At 36.1% G+C, this 26,391-nt stretch overlaps 1 protein-coding gene across 1 annotated transcript in view; it reads right to left on the reverse strand.

Moving 5' to 3' along the window:
* LOC149802330 (integrator complex subunit 1-like) overlaps positions 1-26,391 on the reverse strand; it is a 159,643-nt gene that overhangs the window by 117,823 nt on the left and 15,429 nt on the right. The window contains exons 3-10 of the mRNA XM_089951540.1: positions 20,440-20,636; positions 16,634-16,771; positions 10,449-10,605; positions 8,786-8,903; positions 7,894-8,080; positions 5,557-5,702; positions 4,072-4,213; positions 1,830-2,009 (exon numbers count right to left, since the gene is read on the reverse strand). Of these exons, the coding sequence (XP_089807666.1) occupies positions 1,830-2,009; positions 4,072-4,213; positions 5,557-5,702; positions 7,894-8,080; positions 8,786-8,903; positions 10,449-10,605; positions 16,634-16,771; positions 20,440-20,636 (1,265 nt within the window). The remainder of the gene's footprint in view (positions 1-1,829; positions 2,010-4,071; positions 4,214-5,556; positions 5,703-7,893; positions 8,081-8,785; positions 8,904-10,448; positions 10,606-16,633; positions 16,772-20,439; positions 20,637-26,391) is intronic.

The raw sequence follows: 26,391 nt of genomic DNA on the forward strand, positions 1-26,391 counted from the left end.
AAAACTATATTATAAGTTATACTATATATAGAGATCTGAAACACCCTGAATGAAATGTTTGAATCAGATGGTAAGTCTCCCATATTACAATTTTTTGCTTGAATCTACTTAACAATGGGGTCAGGGGAGCTAGGTGAATGTATAAAATTTCTATTGCACTATTACAATCTATTATTTTGCTTTTAAAGTTGTAGTAGTAGTTCTTACTGCTGTTGTAGTTGTTACTGTTCTTGTTAGTTTTCAGAACATGTGATGAGAACAATTTCATGATCAAAAATTGCACGAGTTGCTCTTAAATTTACATAATACACTCTGTGCAAGAAACAAAAAAATGGTTTTGGTAAACTAAAACAAACACAACAACATATTAAGAGGGTGCTGCCCTTGGGATCTCTGTATCTGTTTATCCAAGTAAAATAATGACTATTTGTTTTCTTCAAATTTTACTTCTTTTGAAAACTTGCAGAAAAAGTTTTGGATTATATGTTCATTTATATATGAAATATTTTTCCAACAATAAGCAATTAAAGCTGCATCTACAGCAGGTAAATAAAACACTTTAAACATAACAAATATAGCATCATATTGTTCTTAATGGAAAGGAATATGCATCACCATATTATTCATTCATTACTTAAAAACATGTCGCTGTCCTGACCCTTTGATGAATTTGTCCTTGGTAGTTCACATAATTAGGATTCAGGTTGTTTTCAACATTTTCTTATACGCATTAATGAACTTTTTGCTTCATTTACTTCAGATAATGAAAAGTCCACTTAAACCATGAACAGGATCAAGGGTGTGTCATGGAAAGGCTCTCACACTGGATGCTCAATTACCCTGTAGCAAGGCTTTACCAAAAGGACTTTAACATGGCAGTAGAGGGAGTTGGGTAATTAAAGAAACAAAAGATACAGAGTACTACATGGAAAGACCTTAATGAGTTTTGTCAGGAAAACATCATATAACTTAAAGAAAGCAATGATATCATGTATTTTGAAAATATTTTTGTGACACTACCACACACGTCCCCCCAATGTTTTAAAATATTTTTGTGACACTACCACACACGTCCCCCAATGTTTTAAAATATTTTTGTGACACTACCACACACGTCCCCCCAATGTTTTAAAATATTTTTGTGACACTACCACACACGTCCCCCCAACGTTTTAAAATATTCCTGTTGAGATCACTGCTAAAATCTATCAGAATTTCCTTTGGATGTTTATACTATTTCATGAAATAAATACCAGCATCTGAATGTATTAGATAGGATCATTTTTAGCTCAATGAATATGCTGTCAATGGTCTGAAATAAAAGTAATGAGACAAGGTATTCATAAAGAAATTAAACTGCTAATTTAATATGAAAGACACATGTCTGCATAAATCCTATTCACATTATAATTACTGAGACACATTTAAACTGCTAATTTAATATGAAAGACACATGTTTGCATAAATCCTATTCACATTATAATTACTGAGACACATTTAAAAAAACAAAATTGCATGAAAACCTAAATTGTGGCCATCTCACTTTAAATTTGAAAGTCTTGTGTACATAATATTTTTATAAAGCCTGTAACTAAAAAGAGGAAGGGTAGCTTATGATATTTCACATATTAACAGCAGGATCATTGTCCCAGTGTCATTTTTAAAAAAAAGTATCCATGTGAAAAGGATTTAATTAAAACAACAAAGACTCAAGTTCCCTGCACACAACAGTATGACAAATTTTACATCACTTTCAAAACCTTAACACAACACTTTATGCCTAAACCTCAGCATCCTTGACAGCATTAGTCCTGATGCATGGTTCATACCTTGATGTCTGTTGCCAGGTCAGATAACTTATCACTTCTGTCTTGCATCAGTCCGAGGCAGAAAGCTGTAAAATTTATCTCGTGTCTAAGTGTTCTCACTACCTCACGGAGCAGGGCACGGACAGCTCGTAAATAATCCTCTTTGTTGGATAACAAATCAAGGAAGATTTCTGCCAAAATCTGGGAAAAAAGACCAGAAATCAATAAAATCAATTCTGTAACTGTGCTTAACCAAGAGCAGAAATCTTTTTTATCAGAATTTAAAAAGGAATGAAATGGAACAGCAGAGCAAGATCCATACTTTGGCCAATAAACAGTTGGCACAAATAAAAATGTCTTAAACCTCTGAATAACCTGGGAATTCTTTAATTTTTGTGGGTATCAATTAGGTTTTGAAATTCATGGATTGTAAAGACATTTCTTACAGTTTCCATCAGGTCTTTAAATTCATGGATTGTAAAAATGTTTCTTAGTGTTTCTAGAAACTAATGAAGTCTTTAAATTCATGATTTGTGTCAGCAATGAAATCCATGAGAATTGTTACCCCATGAAAACAATGAATTCTAAGTAAATTTATAAACATGCTGATAGTGTCATTCCTTAACATTCATTAACATCTATAGTCTTCAGCTCCATGTATCTTTTTTTAAACAAAGAAGTGCATCCCATGAAACACAAATTCAAAATCAGTGAATTAGGTCAAATGAAACTTAAAGTCATTTATTGGGGTTCTGGTGAAAGTTTTTCTTGATACTCCAATGCCTAAAATGTTAGAATCAGTTGTTCTTACAACAACAGTGTGCCTAATTTGCGAGTAATATGTGAAAATATTGTTGTACTGTGTAAGTTGGCGCTAACCCCCCTGATATACAAGTGGAAGCAATATAATAGATGACCAAGGAGCCAACACACGTTAGTTAGAAAGCCACAATGGGTTATGGATTTGACAGTGATCTCAAGTAAACAGAGGTGCTAGAAATAATCAAGCTGCTGTAAAGTCATACTTACATGAGCCTATAAGGCAAAATATGGCAGATCAGTCCAGCAAAGAGTCACATAGTCATAACTTACTACAATGAACATGTATCTTTAAATAAAACTAAGTTGCCATCTTAGATGCCAACAAAGAACAGAACAGAAATCAGAAAGAAACACAATTCAAATATAAATTTGTACAATAATAATTACAACTGTATTATGGATAACTAAATTATGGTGGCTTCAAAGGTTAAAAAAAGTTAATTAACTACTGACATAGGTATGAATAGAATCCAAGGCAGAAAAGTTTTACATGTGCTCCACAGATGACCACATTTCAACCATTCAATCCATGCATTTTGCACCTGTATTATCAAGTCTTAAGGCCAAAGTGCAACCATATGCCGCACATACAACAATTGTTTTTCAATACTCAAGTACCATTCAACATGTACATACTAACTCTGCATTCCACTGCATCATCAACTAAGATGACAGACATAAGGAATGTAACACAAGTAGCACTTCTGGATAAAGGTGATGAAAGCAATTTTGATGAATAAAATATAAGACCATTTCTTCTTTTTAACTGCTGAGTATAGAAATCATTTTCATTTAGGCTCAACTAGATATCACAAGATGTTTTCTGGTAAAAACTTCATGTCAATATGACTTTCCACTAATGAGGATTAGACATAACAGATTTTCAACATGGTTAACATGTCAGTCATACTGGACATCTGATCAGCACCATTTTCATATATCAACCAACTAGACATCCTAAAGAGTCTTTTAGTGAAAACTCCATTTTGATATATCCATCCATTCAGGAGGAGTTACAATAAAAAGATTTTCAGGATGTCCCAGTAGAACCATTTTCATTCAGGACTAACTAGCCATTTATTTTCATGCAACCATGTGCGTTTTGTCTTGATACAAAGAGCATGTGACCCTAACAAGGCATCTGTATTGAGAAAATAGTAAACCTAATATTACAGATCTCTGTCTTTGTTTTATATCATACACTTAACTTAGTTTCTTAATCCAATAGTTTAAGACAAAGGAAGAATTTACTAAACAGATTTACCAATCATCATACAAAACATTGGTCAATGATGTTATTAAATATATGATGCACTACTTTCCAAAACTTGTCTAGCTGACAGGTTTTTGCCATGATAACTGCAAATAACTTAAGTTTACCAAAATACTACTTCAAAGAGGTATTGGTTTAACAAATTTATCTCATTATATTGCACTTTACCTTGGCTGCTTGCTCTGGTGTTGTTTGGAAGATGACTCCAATAATAGACATATTGTTTGGATTTCTGGCAGTGGACAGTTCATTATATACTGTATGGGTCAGCACCATCTTCAGGTTCTCAGGATGCTGATTCAGCAATTCTCTGGACACATACAAATTCATAATGAAACAAACATATATTACAAACTTTTTTACTAAGAGTACTTTGATGTCAAACTATATATAATCACTGAAACCATTTGGGGATGTAAAAATAATTTTTGACACTCAATTTTAGTTTTGCTGATGCAATTACTTAAAAAACTTTAATTCTGTGCTTGTAAAACATGAATTTCTGCATTTGCTCATACTTCAATTACTTAAAAAACTTTAATTCTGTGCTTGTAAAACATGAATTTCTGCATTTGCTCATACTTCAATTACTTAAAAAACTTTAATTCTGTAAAACATGAATTTCTGCATTTGCTCATACTTCAATTACTTAAAAAACTTTAATTCTGTAAAACATGAATTTCTGCATTTGCTCATACTAACCTCAACAATGAGGTCTGAGACACTTAAGACCAAGGTCAAATGTCAGTTGGCTGTCTGCATTTGGCTTTTCATGCCCAACTGTTACATGGTGGGATCTCAATAGTTTCCAAACTATGACCCAGGTGCCAAGTTACCTGGTGGATAAGCATGGACCCTAGCTCAAAGTCAATCAATGTATAACATCTTTTCCTTTACCAGTAATTGATTATATGATTATAATGTGAAGATCTCAATAGTCTCCAAGTTTCTGACCCAGGGGCAAGGTCACTGGGGGTATAAATGTGTCATTTTATGCCCAATAAACTAAGATCATGGTGGGAAAGCTTAACCATGGGGTACCAGTCTGAATTGTGTTTATGATTGGGTCACTATCATACATGCCAATTCTCAAACATGTCTGACAAAAAACTTGCAGATTATTTGAAACTTATGTAAAAGACAACAATCCAACAAGCCACACCCCAATGGGCAAGATCAAGATTCGAAACATGTTTTTACTTTCTACAGGACTATCAAGGACCCAAGCTTTTCTCTAGGTTTAACAGAGTAGGAGTGGTTCAAGGACAATAAAGACTATCAAAACATCCATGCAGGTCTTGGAAAGAATGGAATTGACAACATCAAGCTTCCAGATGTACATATGTAGAAGGAGAAAAAGAAACAAATACATATAACTTATGAAATCATCAAGATTGTTGTTAAAAAAAGATATATGGTCTTCAAAAACTCTTCATAAATTTAATTCAATTTCTGAGCTTGAAATGTGGAAAACAGAAACTGGGGTTTGTAGGATATTTCTCTTGCTTCAATAAGAATGGGAATGATAACCTATACTTGTAAAGGTCATGAGTTGACCAATCAAATTAAACTTCCTGGGTGATGGAGTTGTGAAAAACGCTTTAAGATCCAGATCCTACTAGATGTTAAGGACAGTTTAACATGGTCACATACCTGATACAGTTGAGAAAGTGGTTGATAAGAGGTTTGGTTTTCATACGGATTTTTATAATCTGAGCTATGACATCCAGATCCATTTGATCATGTTGATTACAGTTCATACATACAGACATCAGTAACTCCTGGGCAGCCCTAGCCAACTGAAATAGAAATATAGTGAAATTACACATTTTACTCACTTCAAAACATTTCTCTCAAACACTATTTCTTCCTTTTTATGTGACAACACATACCAATTTTAGAAAGCAATTCCTACTAAATGCAAATCTTTAAAACAAGGTACAGATTCATGATTGTGAACACTGTTTTCACCCGAATTATTGCTCATTTCTTGGGGGTGCCCAAATTATGCAGGAAAAGAAAAGCTAAATATCATTTTTCTGGCAGTATCAGTCATTCCAGCATGCATAATGAAAGATCCTGATGAATAGTAGATAGTCACAAAAAGACCTAGTCACTGACTGGCTTAATCAATAACAGCATGTTTATTAAAGAGTTTAAACAAAAATACATGAACTCGACTACTAAACCATCATAGCCTATTTTGTTACCTCTTCAATGTCCTATCCAATGTGTGTTTTCATCTTGCTTGTAACCAGATATATACTATATTACTAATATAAGGGAATTAATCAAGCATGCCCAAATCTCTTATAATATACGGCATATTAAAAACTTATATTCACATAACTGATCCTCATCGATCCATTTTAGTTTTGTGTTTCAGCTGACCTTTCCACAGTATTCATTTCAATTTTGACTTTGGCCAGCTGGTTGTTTGGGCCTTTCCATATGTTTATAATGGCAGATTTGTCTTTTGTTTCCTGACAGCGATCCAAGCCATATAATTGTTTAAATCAAGAAACTAACCTAGGTGAAGAGGAATTTTTGTCTTTACAAATATCTTCTACAACATTAATCCCCAACAATTAACTGTTAAAAAATCTACAGTTCTGACAATTGCACAAAAGGATGAAGCTACTTTTAATATGGGGACAACATCCCACTAACACTCACTTCTTGCCATTGTCCAATAAAATCATACATATTTATATCAGGTAAAAATAAGAAAACAAATGAATATTAAATATATTTATTGACTTTTCAAACAAATTATATTAATTTATAACATTTCCAAGCAATATTTCATTATGATAGTCCTTTAGTAACCACAAATCATTTTTCTTAAAAATGTTAAGATAGATTAGTAAAAAAAGTTGGTATCCAAAGACATGAAAAAATGACATTAATTTCATGTTCCAACATTTGTAGGTCATAAAAAATTACTTTTGAAAACTACTAAGTGTGTTCCATGACTTATAGTGTCCCAAGACAGTCAGTATGGTATGCACTATAAAAAATCTAGTATGCCAAAAAAAAACTGCAGAACATGAAACTCCAAAAACTTGCTGGTTCAGCTTTTCACATATATTTTATGTTCGTATTTAACTTGCAATAGGTGGAATTCCAACACTATATCTATGCTGGTACATTTTAAAAATTTACATGGTACATGGCATGGTGTATGCCAAAGATGGGGATGTGCAAAACATATAGGCACAAGATTGAAAGGGGTGCAATTACACAAGTGCAAATTATATAAGGGAAATATGGCAATACAATCTTACTCATGTAGTGTTATTCTTAACAAGTGAAATTGGTATCTACACTTGATTTAAGCCTCAAATATAAAAAACACAATCCAAGGGATCTATTCTGGAATTCAGATTTACCTTCAAATTTTGACACGTTTCAGATGACTACTGCTGATTTCACTGCCTTTGGGATACTATTGATGCAGTTTGTTTCTTGCAGCAAATAATCATATTAATTTTATACAAAAGTTAGCTATAACAAATGTCATATAAACCAAATTATTTGACTGTTTTGTTTTTTTATTTTACTTTTGATAAACTTCCCATACATACTGTGAATTAAAGCTCTAGTCTCATAAATGTAATTACAATGTCTGTGGTACATGCTGTGAAATTAAAGCATTAATCTGATAAATGTAATTACAATGTTTGTGGTACATGCTGTGAAATTAAAGCATTAATCTGATACATGTAATTACCATGTATGTGGTACATGCAGATCAAGAGAAGCCAATATGAACCAGCACAAGCAGATTTTTAAAATTCGGCATAGCAAATTGTTGTAAATGCAATAAACATTTTTGATATTGTTTGGACTCGCAAATAAAACCCACTTTTTAGAAGTGTTTGCTGTAAATTGGATTTAAACAAATCAAGCTGACTTAATTAATCTGTAAATTGTTAATGTTATACTTATAGAGTACATGTCTATCATGATTTCATATATTGTTTGTACCTTTGGATTCTGAAGCCACATTTCCAGTTTCTGAGCTGCAAGTAGCCGAACTTCCCCATAGCCACATGTCGTGGTCATCAAACGGATCAGGTTTCGAGCTGTGGCATCCATCGTTTGCCTTCTATTCATCTGGTCCTTAATTACCTCCAGTACATAGGATTCAATGTTATCATGTTGATAGGGGTACCTGAAAGGAAAGAACATGCAAAATTTACTGGTGCTTGATTAACAAAGGCAAGAAAAGACAAGCATCTGATGGCAACTGATCAAAATCCTTAAATTGGTCAGAGGGAAATAAAGGGATTCAAGGCTAAGATAGCACATACATTCTGGCCTGAATTAAGCAATTTTTGTTTACAAGTTATTTACTCAGGTTATTTGCTCAGACTGAAAATGTTGGCTATCAATAACTTTCTTACAGCTAAAGCTAAAGAAAATTTGAATAATGTATTACATGAGACCTGTTGGATCCTTTTCATGGGTAAGAGTGGAAATTAATTTCACACATATGGGTATTATTAATTAATCACAGAAACAGTTAAAATTAATATTTCAATTAACATGTTATATTCAGTTTGCAAACCTACAATCCAAGACAGCTAATATGAGACCATTCTCACCTTCAAGACCTCTCTATCAGAGGTAATTTGGTTAATTGTCTATTTTAATGTAGATTTTCCACTTCTTATTTGTGCCGAATTTGAGAGAAATCATTAGACTTTAACACTACAGATTTTATTTTGCAAATTAAGAACTCGTACAAGATTCTATTCATATTTCGTGAATGCACAGATTTGTATTATATTTAAAAAAAACAACACATGATGTAATTCATTTTAGTTATTTTACAAAAAAACCTCTTAATAAACTACCAATTCTTTATTCTGCCTACCTGGGAAACACATTAATATTCTGTTGTTCAGTAACCCCACTGTTTGACTTCTCACTGCTTTCACTGTCACCAGCTCTGGAATCTTCGTCATCTTGCCAGCTGACAGATGATGGGCTTCCTATGGAAGACAATTTATCCATGACAGGGTGGAGTGAAAAGCAGATAAGTAATGGAGGGCTATCTGGACATAGCAAAAATATAAACTTGTACTCAACAGACATTTCCAGACAAGAAGAAAAGGGGGGAAAAACCCTAGTTTTGACTCCAAAACCCCATTTGGTTAGAAAAACACATTTTCAATAATCTTAGGGGACCCAAATCCCCAATTTTTGGACCACCACTATACATATGTGAAACAAGTGACCAGAGATAAATAAAAAAAAACACTACTTCCCAGATTAATTAGACTGGTTGATAATAGCTAGGATGATACAATGTTAAGTCCTTTTGAGCATTGCTGTTGGAGAGCCCATTAGGCTGTGGGAGAGCCCATTAGGCTAATTTGCATAAGCAAAGTACTCTAAGTGAAACAAAAGAATTAGTTTGACTTATAGGAACAATCATAACGATTAAGCCATCTGTATTAAATAGTATTGACAAGTTTATTATCTGTGGTAGCATTTCTTTTAAATTGGATTTTACTCTATTTTTAAGATACAAAACATGATTATTTCAATAGCTGGAATAGGTGCAAGTCTGGTTTATTTTTTTAGCAAAATATCATAGTGCAGCCTGATTTAGGTAAAGATGAGCATCTGCAGAACGAGCAAAACGCAGCACAACTGAATTTCAGAACTCCTGGACAGATTCTGACTTTGTGAAGCACATCAGCAAGGGAGAGAATTTTATTTTTTTCTCACACTGCAAAAACTATATTGATATTATTCATTCTGGTACGTACATCATAGCAACACTAGCCAGCTTGTTTGCCACTCTCTCACAGCAATGCAGATGCAGAAAGATATTTTTCTACGCTGAGAAAAACTCAACAAGGTCTTTGGGGAAGTTTACCTCAAATAAGTGTCAAGATGAATGTCATCTGTATTACTATCAACTCCCTCCTCACAAACGAACTGTAGAAAGCAGCAAAGACTACTTCTAATTAAGAACATATTCCACTGTCCAATAGATTTTAAAGACAAAACCTTGGTATATTTTTTATATTTAATGTCATTGTGTTTATGTGATCATGGGCTCCATGTGTGTGGCGATGATTCTGGACAATGCTAAGTCTACCATTTCTGGTTTGTTTGATATTAAATGCTTCAAAGAAAATGTTAGTTTCTTCTTTTTTTATCAAATCCAAATTTCCAGTATGTTTATATAGGCTTATATGAAAAGATAACTTATTCTCAAATTTGACAATGTTACTTTTTGAGATCATGGGCACCAACACACCTTGAGACCTCAAAACACTTTTAATTCCCCAACCCAACCCCACCAACACTGTCTGGGAATATGGCAGGTATGTAACATGCATTTATACAAATGTATGTTATTTGAAAATTGTATTACCATTAGGTATGAGTTATGGCAATAATCATACCAGTGTACATTTTTTCTCCATGCATACACAATGGTATCTACATGGTTCTGCAGGTAGTATCATTGACAACAAGGTAATACCACCGATACTAATAGTCATAAATCTTTAATTTCTCACCTGGTCCTGATTGTTCCCCCTTGCTGGGTTCTGGCCCCATTAAAGAGCTGCCTTTGGGGATGTTGGTATTAAATGCTGTCTGGATGTTATCTGCAAACCCCTTACAGTCTGCACGGTCCACCCATACACGCTCTCCAAGAGCATCCTCTATGTATACCTGCAAAAACAAATGGCATGTTATCAATATGATTGGCAAAGAATGCAATAAACTGAACTGTTTATATCTGTACTTTCTTGCATATGACTTGTGGCCAACTGCTGATTTTATATCCTCATATGTGTTTTTGTGCAATGCATATTACTTGTGGCCAACTGCACACTGTATAGCCTCATATGTGATGTTATGCACATGTCTGATGGATTAAAATTCTCTGTCACACTTTTGAAACTGGTACATCACTCATCTATCTGTTCTCCTTTTAGTCACAGATAGATACTGGTTTAAGGCAGATGACCAATTTATGGCAGCTTTTATGACATCAGAAAAATGGAAAAGAACAGTCTGTTACCTTAGCATTGACAACAAAATAATACAATTAATTGAAAAGCTACCATTGATAATTTTGCATGCCCCATTCCATATTTATGTACTATTGTCTAGTATACCAGAAATGGGAATGCACTATGAAATTTACTATTCTGGATCCAACTCATATATATAATAGTCATCAAATAAGATCATGTATTTTCTTTCATTAATTCCTCTCTTTACCTGAAATTTTTCTTTCCAAACTAATGAAAGTTTTGCATAGTCCTTTGTTGAGTAATTTTGTTCATTTCTACTACTTCAAAAATACATCACCTGTGGAAATACTCATGACAACAATTTGCAGACAACAGCACATGCCTCTAAACTTTCAAAAATGTTCTTTTTATTAAAATGAAACAACATCTGAGAACACTAACTGCCATTAGTGATCACTAACGCCTTTATCGTACATATCTTAAAAGAAGTCTGCAAAGTAAAGCAAGTCATTTTACACCAACCTAATATACCGTGTCAAGACTATCAACTTTCTGAATAACATGTTGATTTGACAAAAAATCTTTTACTCTGCAATCCAATTTCTTCAATCTGTAAATCTGATTACAGAATGTGTTAAAACAAATGACTCATCGGGATACATGTGCTTGGCAAAATTGAAATATTTCAACCTGTATCTTGCTATCTCCATTAAGTCTGGTATATCCTTCGACACACCACTGGAGGTTTATTTTAAGCATGGTGACCTGTAACTTTTTTTTTAATGCAATTTTTTTTTAGTAAACTATTTTTCTTCAATAATACTTACCTGATCACATTACATCCTGCTCTCCCATAAACGAAAAAGCATTATCATGTCTATATAGACTAAGGGAAGCAACTCTTATAAGTTAATTCCTCTTTCTACCCATTTGGTCACAACTGTAGTACCATGATGTGCCAGTTTTTCTTTTTACTTTAGTGAAACCTTAAAAGTTGCTCAGATTTTTTTTTGGTGGGGGGGGATTATTTGTAATGTGATCATACAAGTATTACTGGAAAAAAATATTTCTCCTTCAATTATGTTATCTGATCCAATATCAATACAATAGGTAAGAGAAGGAAATTCTGCACATCCTACCTCTACCCGTGTCAGAGCATGATAGCTCTACTTAATAGATAATGTTAGTTAAGAGACAATTTGATTATACAAGTGCATGGAAGATCCCTGTGAGATTCTTCACTTGATTATGATCTCATGATCAGAAGTTTCCCAGGCAAATCCAGCGAGAGTGGCAAATTCACGTCTGGGTCAAAGCTTGTGCTTTCATGAATGAAAAGTGGTCACAGTCTATGCAGCTTCCACTAACTCAAATGAGACTCAGTTCTCTCCATAGAAAGGCTATTCCATGCAAATGGAACCTAGAGATGGCAGACTGGGCATACCAGTCAGCTGACTCCACTATGACTTGAACTGAGGCATTATGTTCAAGGCCAGGATCATGGAATTCACTCATATTTTGTGAGCTTTTAAGTTTTCATTAGTTTACCTGAGCCTGTGAAAGTCAAGAGTACACTGATTCAACAAATCCCTCCAGCCAGGTGGCCAGCGCTTGTTGGGATATGTCTTGCATTCCTACATTCAGCGGTAGGAATAGTCTTTTACAGATTATGTGGATACTGTATGTCAGGTCTTGTAGCTTTGTGTCTCTCAACAGATCGATAAAGGAGAGGGAACCAACACTTATTGTTGGACGACTAGTGACAGCAAGCTGTTCTGGAGATGGAACCAGGCTGTTCATTACAACAAATGATCCATCAGAAAGGATCTGCATGTACTTTGAATCTACTGATTTCATATGTAGTTCATTCGTCCTGCATGCTGAAGTTCATGTTATCAAAAACTTTAAGTCATGTATGATAGCTGCTTCAGCGAGTGGAGAAGACAATGTCTTAAACTTAGATGAGTTTGGCCATGTCAAAACCCAGGAGAGAATCCACTTGGATGAGTTTGGCCATGTCAAAATCCAGGAGAGATTCTACTTGGATGAGTTTGGCTGTGTCAAAACCAGGAGAGATTTTATGTGGATGAGTTTGCCCATGTCAAAACCCAGGAGAGATTCTACTTGGATGAGTTTGGCCATGTCAAAACCAGGAGAGATTCTACTTGGATGAGTTTGGCCGTGTCAAAACCCAGAAGAGATTCTACTTAGGAATAATGTGAGTGAGTGTGATCTGGATATGTCAAAAATGGTCAGAGATTACTTTGTGGCAGCCCAATTCATCTCATCCATGAAATATGAATGTGTCTGAAATCATGAGTCTTATCCCTTGAATGTGACACAGGCTAACTGCTAACTTCTTGTCTTCAAAGTGAAAGCAAAAGATGTTTGCCATCTGGGAATAAGTGCTGTGAGTGGACATGATGGATGTGACACCAGTCATTGACAACACATGATTTCCTTTTTCATGTCACAAAATGAAAGATCTCTGCTGTTGCAACCCTCCCCACAATTCAAATCCCTGAAAGGAGCAATGAGCAAATAAGGGAATCTCTGGACATGGATGGAATAGTAGCAATCTCGAATGCTTGTTCAGTGGATCCGTTAGCTGTAATATCCACTCATTACCTTAAATCGACATCTGAGACAAGGATAGAGAGAAATGAGAAAAACCCTAAGGTATTTAAAATCAGTAATACTGAAAATGAAAGAAAGAATAATCAATATGAAAATCAAATTTAATACCTATCCAATCCTACCCATTATTATCCACATCAATTATGTCCACAACCTGCCTATGTCAACCAAAATACCAAGTCCTAGACCTGTGGTTATATCTACTACTAAATTTGTTGTGCTTATGTTGAGAGAAAACATAACTGTGCATGTCAACAGAATCCCTCAGTCCCAACTTGAAAAAATTCTTTTTTTTCTTATTGTTTATGTCGACAAGCTGCCAGTTCAGACTCCTACTTTGCACTACAATTGTTTGTTGCCACTAGGCTGTAACGCTGCCGCTGAATTAACAAATGGGCATATTTGGTACTAGGAAGTTGGTTTTTGTGGGGACTTCAACAGAATGTGCACCCTTCATCAAAACAAGCCAGCTACAATCTTATAAAAAAACAATGCACCCTATATCAAAAGAAGTCAGCACCAAACTTGTATAAAAGCAATGAAATCTGACTGATTGTTGCATCTTCCAAAGTTATTGATGATTGGAACAAATTTACTATGTCATAAAAGTTTCATTATTGACAGGAAAAAAGTAACGTTATGCTTACAATGGGTACCAAAGGCAGCAAAAAAACCCAAATTAAATCTGCAATCTCTTGAAACTAAATATCTGGCCGCTAAGAAAATTGAAAGTGGGGCATCTCTCAAAGACGTGTGAAAAATTTTCATTTTAACATAACACTGTAAGGATAGCTGAAAGCATTTAATTTAAATTAATTTAAATTTTAATTAAATTCCATTTTAAATTGATGTTTTGACTATGCTATAGATAATCTTAATAATATGCGTTACTATGTTTGCATATTCTAGAATTTTTGTGAGTGTTTTATGAAAGAAAAAGTTTAATTTGTGCTTAATTAATATGAAACTTGGTGATGAGTTTTCATTTCCTTATGAGTTGCCTCTTTCCCTTGGTAGCCTCAATAAAAAGTATAAGTTTGTTGTGTTAGTAACCCAAAATCTAGGCAAATTTAAGTACATGCATGTCAATATTGTAACAATAGATTCACACTGCTAGTTAATTGTTCCGTGACACACGAGGACTGACAATGGTTATAAAGTACATAAAATGAAACTACCCTTTATTTAAACGTGTTTACACACTGTGTATATTTTCTAACAAGATGGTACTGATACAGGAATTTTCTAACATGTGACCTATATCCAAATTCATGGACTGTTTTATGTGCATGGATTATATAACACAAAGGTAATACAAATATAAGTTGTCAATATACAAGTGTATTTCAAACAGGTTTCATCTTTTCTCTTCATTTGATCAAAATTTATATTGTTTATTTTCTCTAAGTGTACATCCTATGAACTGATGACAAGTTTCACCTCAAAGATGAATTTCACATGTCTGTTAAATTTGGAATTTTTTCCAGCCCCGCCCCTTCAAGAGCCACTTATGTCGACAGTATCACCTCAAGCTCGAGGACGTAGAGACAAATGGGTAATACTGTACAAAAAGATCCTTCATTAAAAAACAACAATTTGAATTCTCCTGAAAGCACATTTCATTTTATTCATGTATTTTTAATCCAAAAGAACAAAAATGTAAAGTACTAGAACTTGAAACATATTGTTAGTGAAATACTATGTAGGTATGCTAATTACAGCAGAGTATTAGAGCTCACACTTCACTAATTTTTTCACAAAGCCACTGTATCAACATCATGGGACCCAAGTTTCATGGTACACACAAATGTATGTAAGGTAAATGACCTCCAAATGTTGAATTAAAGAAGTCCAGCTTTCCCAAAACCACTAATAATTACGTCAATCTTTCACTCATTGTTACATGAACTGCAGTTATCCATTCTGTGTGAATTGGCATGATTAATGAAGTCACAAGGTTCACTAATACAGTGTACTAATCATCACCAGTAACATCTTCCTTTCCATGGTGGCATGCATGACTTAGCATACTGGTTGTGGAAGTATGATTTTAATTCTTCTTGGTATTCTTTATTTACTAGTCTACTAGTTTAAGTTGGTTTGTTCATGAGGCAGATACAAAAAAAGGAGTGATTCCACTGTCTTTCAATTTAATGAGCATCTTCACACTTTGGTGGTTTCATCTTTCTTTGTTATTCAGCACTAAGAAGACAATTTTAAGTGACTGATCTTGACAGTTGTCTTATTTATGCTCATAGAGCTGGCAGTATTGTTTTTGTGTTGTTGGCTGTGTCAGCTTCCATTCACTCAGACAAAAACATTATAAGCATTGAACTTGTTGGGTATGCTTTGTGCTCAAACATGTGGTAGTACTATTTTAAACATTCAAGTGACCGTCATTTGCTCTTCTGTATTCTTTAATTTGGGTATCCGAAGAGGTGAACCATGAAACTAACCACTAATATGCAAACTTTTACAGGCAAAACCATGAATTTAAGAAACCACAAAAATATATTTTTTTACAAAACCACAAAAATATATTTTTTTACAAAACCACAAAATTATATTTTTGTACAAAACCACAAAAATTAAGTCTCATGAAAATAAATGATATAGTAATGTATTTCACTGAGAAATACCAACAGAGAAAAGAAAGGCCAACAAAGACAAGGAAAGCCAATCTCCTTCAAAATATCTCCTGAAAGTCTTCTAAAAATCTGGATATAAGAACAAGATAAAATACTATAAGAAATGTCTCATGCTCACGGTCAGTGTAAAACTCCATTGAAAAGGCCATATCATAGTGATGCCTATAGTGACAAAACTAGTTTGCTGGCTCCAAACATGGCATAATTACTACAGACCAACCTTCAACTTATTTCAATATAAAAAGTTTCTGCATGTAAAAGAATTGTAAGCAGTCTCCTACCAAAAATAGCTGTGTTTTCATTTCAGGAATAGTTTTTATCAAAAGATGCAGTGATCATTGTGTACTCACATCTCCACTTTCAACTATCTGCTTTGGCACTCACATTTATTCATAAATGTAGCAGGCATCTGATGCACATTATCAAGCAACAAACCTTGACAAATTCATCAGGCCAGTTTTCCTCTTCTGCATAAGCCACTGTCAGCACATTACAGGCCATCACTGATGTCAAGGCATTGCCTTTGGCTTTGAAGTTCAGGCTCAGATCTCGCTTCAGCAGGCTACACATGGCCTAGAAAGTCACAAAAAGTAGACAGTAGAAGTTAGTATTGCTATCTAAAATTATACTGCACTATAACAAATTGTATTGTAATATGTATCAATATGTACTGCTAACAAGCTGACCATTTGAAAACCCATATGATACCAGCTATCAGCATGATTTCCAGAGTTTAAATATTTGTTAGAATAAATAACATGTTCCATCAGCTGTGTTTCTCCTTATTTTGGAAAAAAATTAAAAGGATGAGGTGTATAGACTAGAAAGAGATGAGAGTTTGCATATTAACGATGCTGTATAGACTCAATTATAAGTTGACCTTTGGGGGTGGGGTGGAGGAGGAGGCTAATAAAAGCCAATTTTTCTTTAACAATCTAATAAGTCTGGGTGTATTTTTTAAGTCAGATCCATCTGAAGGATGGCTTATCAGTGAGTTGCACTTGAACAATGAATGTGAAGTCCACATTTTTGCTATTCGCAGTATCAAATAAATGTTACTAGTTAATGTCATCTGGTAAAAAATGCAAGATTTCATCTTCTTTTGGTTGAACATTGGACTAAATAAATGTATGGCAAGTGTATTACCATTTGCTATACAGACCACTATTGCAGAAAATGGAATTATCTTGATACTAACACACATTCTGACTGTGGAAAACTTACAATCTATAATTCCAGGTATTAGTGTAAAAGGACAAATAAATCAACAGCCTTTTATTTTTTACTTTTCATATAATCTTACAGATTTCAATCAAAATCATTGAACCTAATTTCTCTCCTTTAGTCCAAATTGTGATTGAGTAATAGGGACAAACTGTTTCCTTATTTGATTCATTCGATTATCATTATCCGAGGAATAAGGGTTGTTGTTGTTGTTGTTGTTGTAGGGTTTAACACCATTTTTCAGCACACGACAGGCTATACATGGCAGCCAGTATTAATGATGGAGGAAGAACCCTGAAAACCCCCGGAAAGAACCACCGACCCACGAGAAGCTACTGGCAAGCTTTCTCACATACCCACATTAGCCGAATCCGAGACTCGAACCCACGCAGACAGAGGTGAGATGGCAGTGATCCTTAACGGAAAGTGCTTTAGACCACTCGGCCACTCGGGGCCCCAGGAATAAGGGTACTTGTTTGTCAATAAATTTTAAATAAATAATGTCTTACACTAATAATTTTTAAAGACATTTCTTAACAAATATTTTATTTTTTACCAATAAAAGCAAGTCTTCATTGAAAAAAAATAAATTAATGTTAGGAAATATGCTACACCATACCTCTTAAGCTCAGCCCTCCATAAATGATGAAAAATATCTTTCCAATCCTTATACTTATAGACAAATGGAAGAAACGTCCATATTACTTCCCCATTTCACTTCTCTGTGACAAAATGTCAGATATGTTCATATTACAAAGACATGTAGAACGGCTTAATAGTAATGAGACCAATGGGAATTTTATACTGTTTGGTAGACATGGATCACAGATGGGGAGTATTACCAGGTAGCCTATACTGGAATAGTGATTGTAAATATTCAGGAGCACTATTATGGGATATCCTATACATTAATTTGACTTTTCTCAAACAGATTCGGTCTTTAATAGGTAATATTTTTAACTTACCAGCTAAATTTTCCTTGCTTTCTTTCTAGATTGATATTAGCCCAAATGCTCTTTTTTGAAGATGTGCCAGCTTTGCTATGTTTTTATCATTTGAATTACCCCATACTGTATTACAGTAGTCTAAATAGGGTTGCATGTAACTGTTATAAAATAGTTTTCTGTGCCTTTCTGGGAGAAAATGTCTTATCCTACTGAGAAGCCATAAACTTGAATTGACTTTTTACTGACATGTTTAATATGTTCAGTCCATGATAGGTTATTATCTACCAAAACACCAAGTAGTCTATCATGACAGACCATTTGCAAATTTTTATCCTTCCATGTCAGACATACTTCATCACTATCAAGATTTGTCCTTCTTTGCCGTGTTGAGATAAGTAATATTTTAGTTTTACCAGTATTTACCACCATGCCATTGCATGTGCACCAGTTTTCCAGTTTGTTTAGGGCATTCTGTAAAAAAATTTCGAGTTCATGCTTTGTGTTTTGGATGTCTGACAATGTTGTGTCATCTGCATAGAGATCTGTAGATGATATTGAGTCTCTTAGTAAAAGTGGTAGGTCATTAATAATTAAAATGAATAGTAATGGACCAATAATTGAGCCTTGTGGTACTCCATATCTAATTGTTCCAGGTTCAGTCAGAACATTATTTATGTAAACATGTTGTGTTCTCTCACTTAAGTAAGAACTAAACCATCTAATTGTTCTTTCATCACACTGGTAGGATTTCATGATCCACCATGTCAAAAGCTTTCCTGAAATATACAAATTCAGATCCTATTATTCTACCTTGGTCAAGTGCTTGAAGCCATTTATCAGTTAGGAAGATCAAGGCAGTCTCACAGAAGTGTTTCTGTCTAAAGCCTGATGGATTAGGGTGTAACAGCAAGTGTTTGGTTAAATATGACATGAATGAGTCATAGACAAGTTTTTCAATAAATTTTTGACAAGTTTGGTAGCACTGAGATTGGTCGGTAGTTATCAGCGTCATCCTTAGAACCAGATTTGTGAACAGGAGTTACTTTTGCAGTTTTCCATATTTTAGGGACAGATGAGGTTACAATACTTAAATTAATTATGAATGTTATGCTATCTATAATAACAGAGGCAGAAGATTTAATGAGTCATGGACCAATCTGATCAAGTCCTGTAGCTTTCTTGCTATCAAGTTCACTGAGACATTTTTTAACAAAGTTTTTTGATACTGGTGGGATAGAGAAACATACTTTCTTAGAGATTTTGCTGCTGCAAAACTTTTTCAGTTCATTAAAGTTGTTTTCTATCACTGGTCCTGTGCTAGATCATTTTCCATTTGTTTCAAAAAGTTATCATTCCAAATTGCTTTGGAGGAAGGTGGCCTATAAATGAAACCAACTAGGAATGATTCTGCATTATTTTAAAAAATTTCCACCCAGATACTCTCAATTTCATGTGACTCCAAGTCAAGTCGCCTTTCTACATTTACATCTTCCTTAATGTATACAACAAGACCCGCCCCCACGCTGTCTCTCTGTCCCTACGTAATGGTTTATTGTAGCCCTGATAGTGATATAGATCATCATTGTGGTTAGCATTTAATTTGGTTTCAGTGAGTCCTAAAACATGTATATTATTTTCCTCGGAAGACAACATTAACTTAATCTGGTCTATTTTTCCCACTATACCTTGTATACCTTGTACATTTAAGTGACCTATGTTAAAACCTTTTGTATTTAGTTTCATATCAATTATATGTATGTCATCATGCAATGGGGTACTCACTGAGATTGTCTTCATACTACTTTTATCATTCTGACATCCTATTTCTATATTTAAATGTTCATATATATTAGTATCTTCAAAGTCACATACAAAGCCTGAAAATCCATTTACGTTTGCATTTACAATAGTGTCCACTGCATAGTGTTAGTCAAGAGTCTCACTAGGTACTAGGTACATATGTAGCTACTATTGCAGCCATTTTAAAAAGAAACCCCAAAACCTCCCAGATACATATCTGGGTCTTGCCACCTGTTAATGCAAATGAGACAAAACAATGAAATGACTCACCTCTATCACCAACTCTGTGTTGAACACTGATGGCTTGGCCTTAGCCAAGTACATGAGACTGAGGAAGACAACATGATCTGGCTTGGACCGACTGCTGCGCAGAAGTTTGACTGTTCCACAGATAAGTCCCTCCACTCGCTCATCATTTTCATCATCCTCTGCTGCTGACAGTTCCTCCAAAATAGCAACAGGATCCACTGCAAGGAATTCATGATAACAGTACTGAGGTTAATTGCTAGTGTCATATTCACTTTGTAAATGGCATAATTATTACATAATTGCATCAAACTTATGTCATTCAATGCATCATAGTGGCCAAGTGCAATGAACATTGGGGGTTATTTAGATGTCATTAATGATGCTTTATAGGACTTTATTCACCCGAAAAATATGAATGTTTCAAAATACAAATATATAATATGAATACCATTCCTACAACAACAAAAAAAACAAGATGGAGGCCATTACATATCAAGGCAAAGTTTAGAATGATGTTTTGAGTGACTATTTTGAACATTTTTAGAAGCCAAAGCAGCTTGGGAAACTGGAGTATCTACAGGGATAGTCCTGGGCTTTGCCAATGTCGCAAATTGCGATTTTTTTTCCTTATTGGCGACAAAAATATCCCATCTGGCGATTTTTTTGGCGACATACTTTTTGGTTATTTAATTTGTACATACAATCATGGATTTGGACTGAATAAATTTAAAGCCAGAACGAAAGGAAGCCATAAACGTGACTAAGCAATGCATTGGAATCAATCTGTTACACAAACGATCCTTTGTTCTTATTGACAACCCTATCTTTACAGTACATTGTTACATCATAATCTGCTTATGCAGCAGCAGGGGGGGCGAATCCGACATTTTGTCCAATCGTTATTTTGCTTAATTATTACTTTCTGCACTCAGCGGATCCGGTGTAGTCAGCGCCTGGTAAAAAAAAAACGACGACGGTCCATCCTACACGACGGTGACGTCATTTGGTTTAATACACTTTTCTGCGCGCCGATCCCAGCGTCGTCAGCGTCCGGTAAACACAGCGACGACCGCGTCGATGTCATTTCCCCCCCTGCTGCTAAAAAGTTATTTACAATGAAAATTATTTAAAACTAACCGAATATTTGGTCAAGTCCGATACGATATCGTGTCCGAGGATCATGTAAATTTATCGTTACAAATCCATGTGGGGTCGACTGAGCATGACTAAAAAAGTTTCGAAAACCATTAAAGTCCATGTCACCGCCGCACCATGTCTGCCAAATATTTCGTAGCGTGTGTGTATCAACGCCGTTGAATACAGCAAGAATATTACAGTTGTCTCTGATTACTTTTGGAATCTGAGTGTATCGTTGAGTGACATATATCACGTCGGTGTTTTTATGCCTGCCTCTGGAAAATATCCTAGCTGGGTTTTTTTGATTGTCTAACATAACATCATCGTACACGACTAGATTGTTAACGTCGCCATCAATATCATCAATACCTGGTGCATCATTGATATCTGTAATAAACTCAGTAACATTTTTTTCAGCGATCGCTGATGCATTCTCGTTAAAGTCTTTCAACACCTCGTAGCATCGTTGATCATCTACGCTAGGGGCGATTAAATACAACTTATCCCACTTCATCCATCTCATTATTAAATTAAGTAATAATTGCGTCTTGCCGGATCCAGATGGTCCGATGATAATCATCCGGATCGAGTTTGGTAACGCTGCAACATGCTTAACTGGTTCTCTCGTTTTAGTCGCCGAAAAATCAATTATATTCATATCTCTATACATAAATTATGGATCTATATTGTGTGAAGTGTAGAGTGCGTACTGGCACAAATGATATGACAACCGTTACAACAAGAAATAACAGATCGGCGCTTACTGGTAAGTGCGTACAATGCGGTACAAAGAAATTTAGATTTATTTCTGCTAGACCCGGGGATGCTTTAAAAAAAAGCGAGGAGGTGATATTGCAGCCAAGTTATCAAAACTCCCCGGAACACCGTGGGCAAAGTATCCAGGAGAAAAGCACCTCCCAGGATATAGCTACTGTGGCCCCGGAACACGATTAGATATCAGACTCAATGATCAAAATCAGCCGCGACCCGGTGAGTATCCAATAAACACTATCGACGAAGCATGTCGGATACATGATATAGCTTATCGTAGCGGTGATTTGCAACAGCGTCATATCGCGGATGTAAAATTAATTCACGCGTTAAATGCTATTCCTGATAAATCATTCAAAGAAAAATTGGCTTCATGGTTGGTAAAATCGGCTATGAAAGGTAAATTAATGATTGGAAGCGGAGCTTCTTGCGCTGGTAATTGAAAACGCTAGCGTTTATAATAACAACATGGAATCCATCTATTATTCTCCGAGAGGATACTGGAAGGGGAAGGCCGCAATTGGTAAACTCGCAAGCGCTGCAAAGGTAACAAAGGCCACTGCGGCTAATTGGTTATCCAAACAGGCTATATGGCAAATCTATCTACCACCGCCTAAACAAATCAACTTCTCGGACTTTGATGTTACCGTACCCAATGAAGTTCATCAAGCTGATATACTATTTCTGCCGCATGACAACGGTTACAAATACGCGCTAACCGTAGTTGATGTTGCGAGTCGATACAAACAAGCGGAGCCCTTGAAAACAAAGTCAGCAACTGAAGTAGCCGGTGCGTTTGAGCGGATTTATCGAAGAGGTCCTCTGCGCTGGCCAAATCTATTACAAGTTGATCCTGGTAGTGAATTTCGCGGCGCTGTTTTATCAACGCTGAAACATCATAGCGTCGCGATACGACGAGGTCATACTGCGCTACATCGTGATCAGGCAATTGTTGAACGATTCAATCGGACTCTTGCTGAACGGTTATTTGGGTATCAATACGCGAAGGAATTCATCCAAGAAAAACGATCTCGTGAATGGGTCAAAAGGTTGCCAGGTGTAATTGCAGCATTAAATAACGAGATTACCCAAGCAATCAACATGAAGCCCAGTGACGCGATTAAAAAGAAGTATATACCCGGAAGATCAAAACTAGATAGCGTTTCCAAGCCGATTCTCAGTGATGTCACTGTTAGATATCTGTATGAACCAGGAGAGCTTGAAGGCGGTAAAAAAAGAGCTACTGATCCTATTTGGAGTGTTACCACACATAACATATCAACGATAACACGATCAACTGGTAGACCACCGATCTATAGACTGGATTCAACTGCCCCACAGCGGGGGTTTACACGCGAGCAACTACAAGTGATACCTGACGATACTCAATTGCCCCCGCGTGGTCTTAACTAGCGCCGTTGCGTCTATTGCACTCAAGACAAGTTAACCTCACATTGTTTTTGACATGACCGAGACTGTTATCGATCCTGTCCACGGTAAATTGGCGAGCGTCTTTATCCGAATAACGCCAGCGCATTACACAATTGCAACTCGCGCAGTGATTATTCTGTTGTTGTCGTAACGAAAGTATTAATTCGGCATCAATATCAAAATGCCGCTGTTTTTTTTTATCCTGTTGGCGGTAACCCGAGAGTTTTCTATCAATGACGCTAGCATCAATAATGTCATCGTTGTCACTGGCTTCGTCAATAACAATTCTTCAAAGCTGATTCATTCTCCGTACTCTGGACACTGCAAGATAGACTAGATTTGACCATTCGATGCGATTATCAACCATCCAAACAATTGTGTCCGTGATGGTTAATCCCTGCGAGGAATGTATTGTTGTTGCGTATCCTAGCGTCCACGGGGATTTATCAGCACGTAGCGCGTCCTCGACGACGCTGATATCAACGAGCACAATATCATTCAGCACAAGAATTTGTTTTTTTGTCCCTGACGCTGTCGGGCCCGGGATTTCAACTTCAATGTTCTGCCGCCGTGTGTCCGCGGGTCTATAACATAACGGCACTGGGCGCGTTGGAAACTTTTCCTTATGCAACGCAAACAACTTCCGCTGAAGTGTGTCTCTGACTATCTTTCTACTCGCTACAATCAAATCGTTTGGTCTCCATGTTTCCCAGAATTCATTTAACGGCGTTTCCGGAATCACCTCGCGGATTATTTCACATTGAACTCTATCCGGCTGTAATCTGATTAATTTTTTAACCTCGCGCAGTTGTTCATCAAGTGCTCGGTAATCAGTATCGGTTTCTTCATAATAGTCCACAAAACCCTTTAACCAATCATGTGGACCCTCGCCGACAAATGGTGGTGGTTGACCATGGTCGCCACACATGATTACCGCTGTATTCGCGCGCAGCAACCACTCAAGAAACATTTGTAAAGTATCTAACGAAACAGTACATATCTCATCCCAGATGATAACCTCAGGAATAAATTTTTCCCCCATTCGATCAGGAGTCCACTCACCGCCGCTGTATCGAAAAAAGCTGTGATAAGTAACGGCGTCAACATTTCGTTGTTTTATCTCTCGCGCTAGTCTATGGGTCGGTGTAAGCACGATTATACTTGCCCGCGTTCGAAATAATTCAATTGCCCGAGTCGTCTTTCCTGACCCGCCACAGCCGCTTAAATAAACTGTTTTATATCTACAAATTGGATCAGAACACGGTGGTGCATTAGACCATTCTGATAATTTATCACCGCGTAAGTAATTATTTTCAACAGTGACATCTGCTGACGGGGAATAATCGTGTCGTATTTCATTTTTAATTCTCCATATACCCCAACTCTCGTCCGGACTAGTAAACTCGGCTATGTTTCCCTTGTACTTTACGTCTATATAAAATGAATCAACAGCTACTCTAACCGCGGTGTCGGGAAATCTATTTATCATTGAGAATAAATTGATAGCGGCGTAACCCAGCATAGACGCCCTCAAATGTGGATATGCCGGGCTGTCTCCATCGAAGTAGGTAACAACTGTACCCAACTTTGTTCCATTGGACAAGAAAGCTGTTTTGCAGTTCACGTATCTATTTTTCGCCACTGCGTCCTTGATTACGAAATCATATTCTGCGTCATCTATAATCAGCCGTGAGCAATATCGTTTGTAGTCGCAGTTTTTTCCACCTTGTGTGAACTTACCGATTATTCTTCTACCGAGATCTTTTGCCTCGCAGTTTCGTTGGTTGAATATCTTTTTGGACCATTCGATGATATATTCCTCGTCGGCATCAATGTGTTTTCTGGATTCGGCAATTATGCTATCTAGACGCTCTGGTTCTGGTAACCAGACTTCAGTCTGCGCCCGATATGATATAATCGCGTCACTGACAATCAACGATACAAGCATGCTACAATCAATCATAAACCGTAGCAGCGCTATTGGAAGCCATCTCTTTTCAGCCATGTGTCTACCGATCCAAATATAACAACAGCGATGAAGTCCTGCCGCGAATTCAAATGATACTATGCGAGCGAATCCGGTTAAATCAAAATCAGGCAGTGGTCCATTAATAGCAACACGAGTCATTTCATGTCTGGGGTGTCCAAATCGTTAAGTACACAGCGGCGGATCCATACCCGAGAAAACTCGCTGGATAACAGGCAACCATATCAACCGAGATCATAGCGTCGCGGTTGTATTCAGTGTTCCATAGTCCACCGTGATAATATTCCAAACAACTGGATTGTACATCCGGTAGAAATTCCTTGCGCGTTGGTCTCCACGCATTTTTCCTTGCTGCAACATGAGCCGCAACCGATGGAATCGTAAAACAATTTGTTAGCAGTTGTTCATCATGCTCTTCAAATTCCATGGCGGTTTTTTTCATCTTGTTGTGAAACGCTTCAGTGCGATATAATTCACCGTTTGGTCTTACAAACTGATCAAAGGCATCCATGTCGTTTTCAGCGCTGCGAAGTAACCACACTGATACAGGGTCGTTTTTACACAAGCAGGCAATAGCATCAAATAGTTTCCTCTCCGCGAGAAAACCACACTCTCCCAGGAATTCCCCCGGGATATACTTTACTGTT

Source organism: Sinohyriopsis cumingii, chromosome 3, assembly GCF_028554795.1.
Source record: "Sinohyriopsis cumingii isolate HCF-2022 chromosome 3, ASM2855479v2, whole genome shotgun sequence".
NCBI lineage: Eukaryota > Metazoa > Mollusca > Bivalvia > Unionida > Unionidae > Sinohyriopsis > Sinohyriopsis cumingii.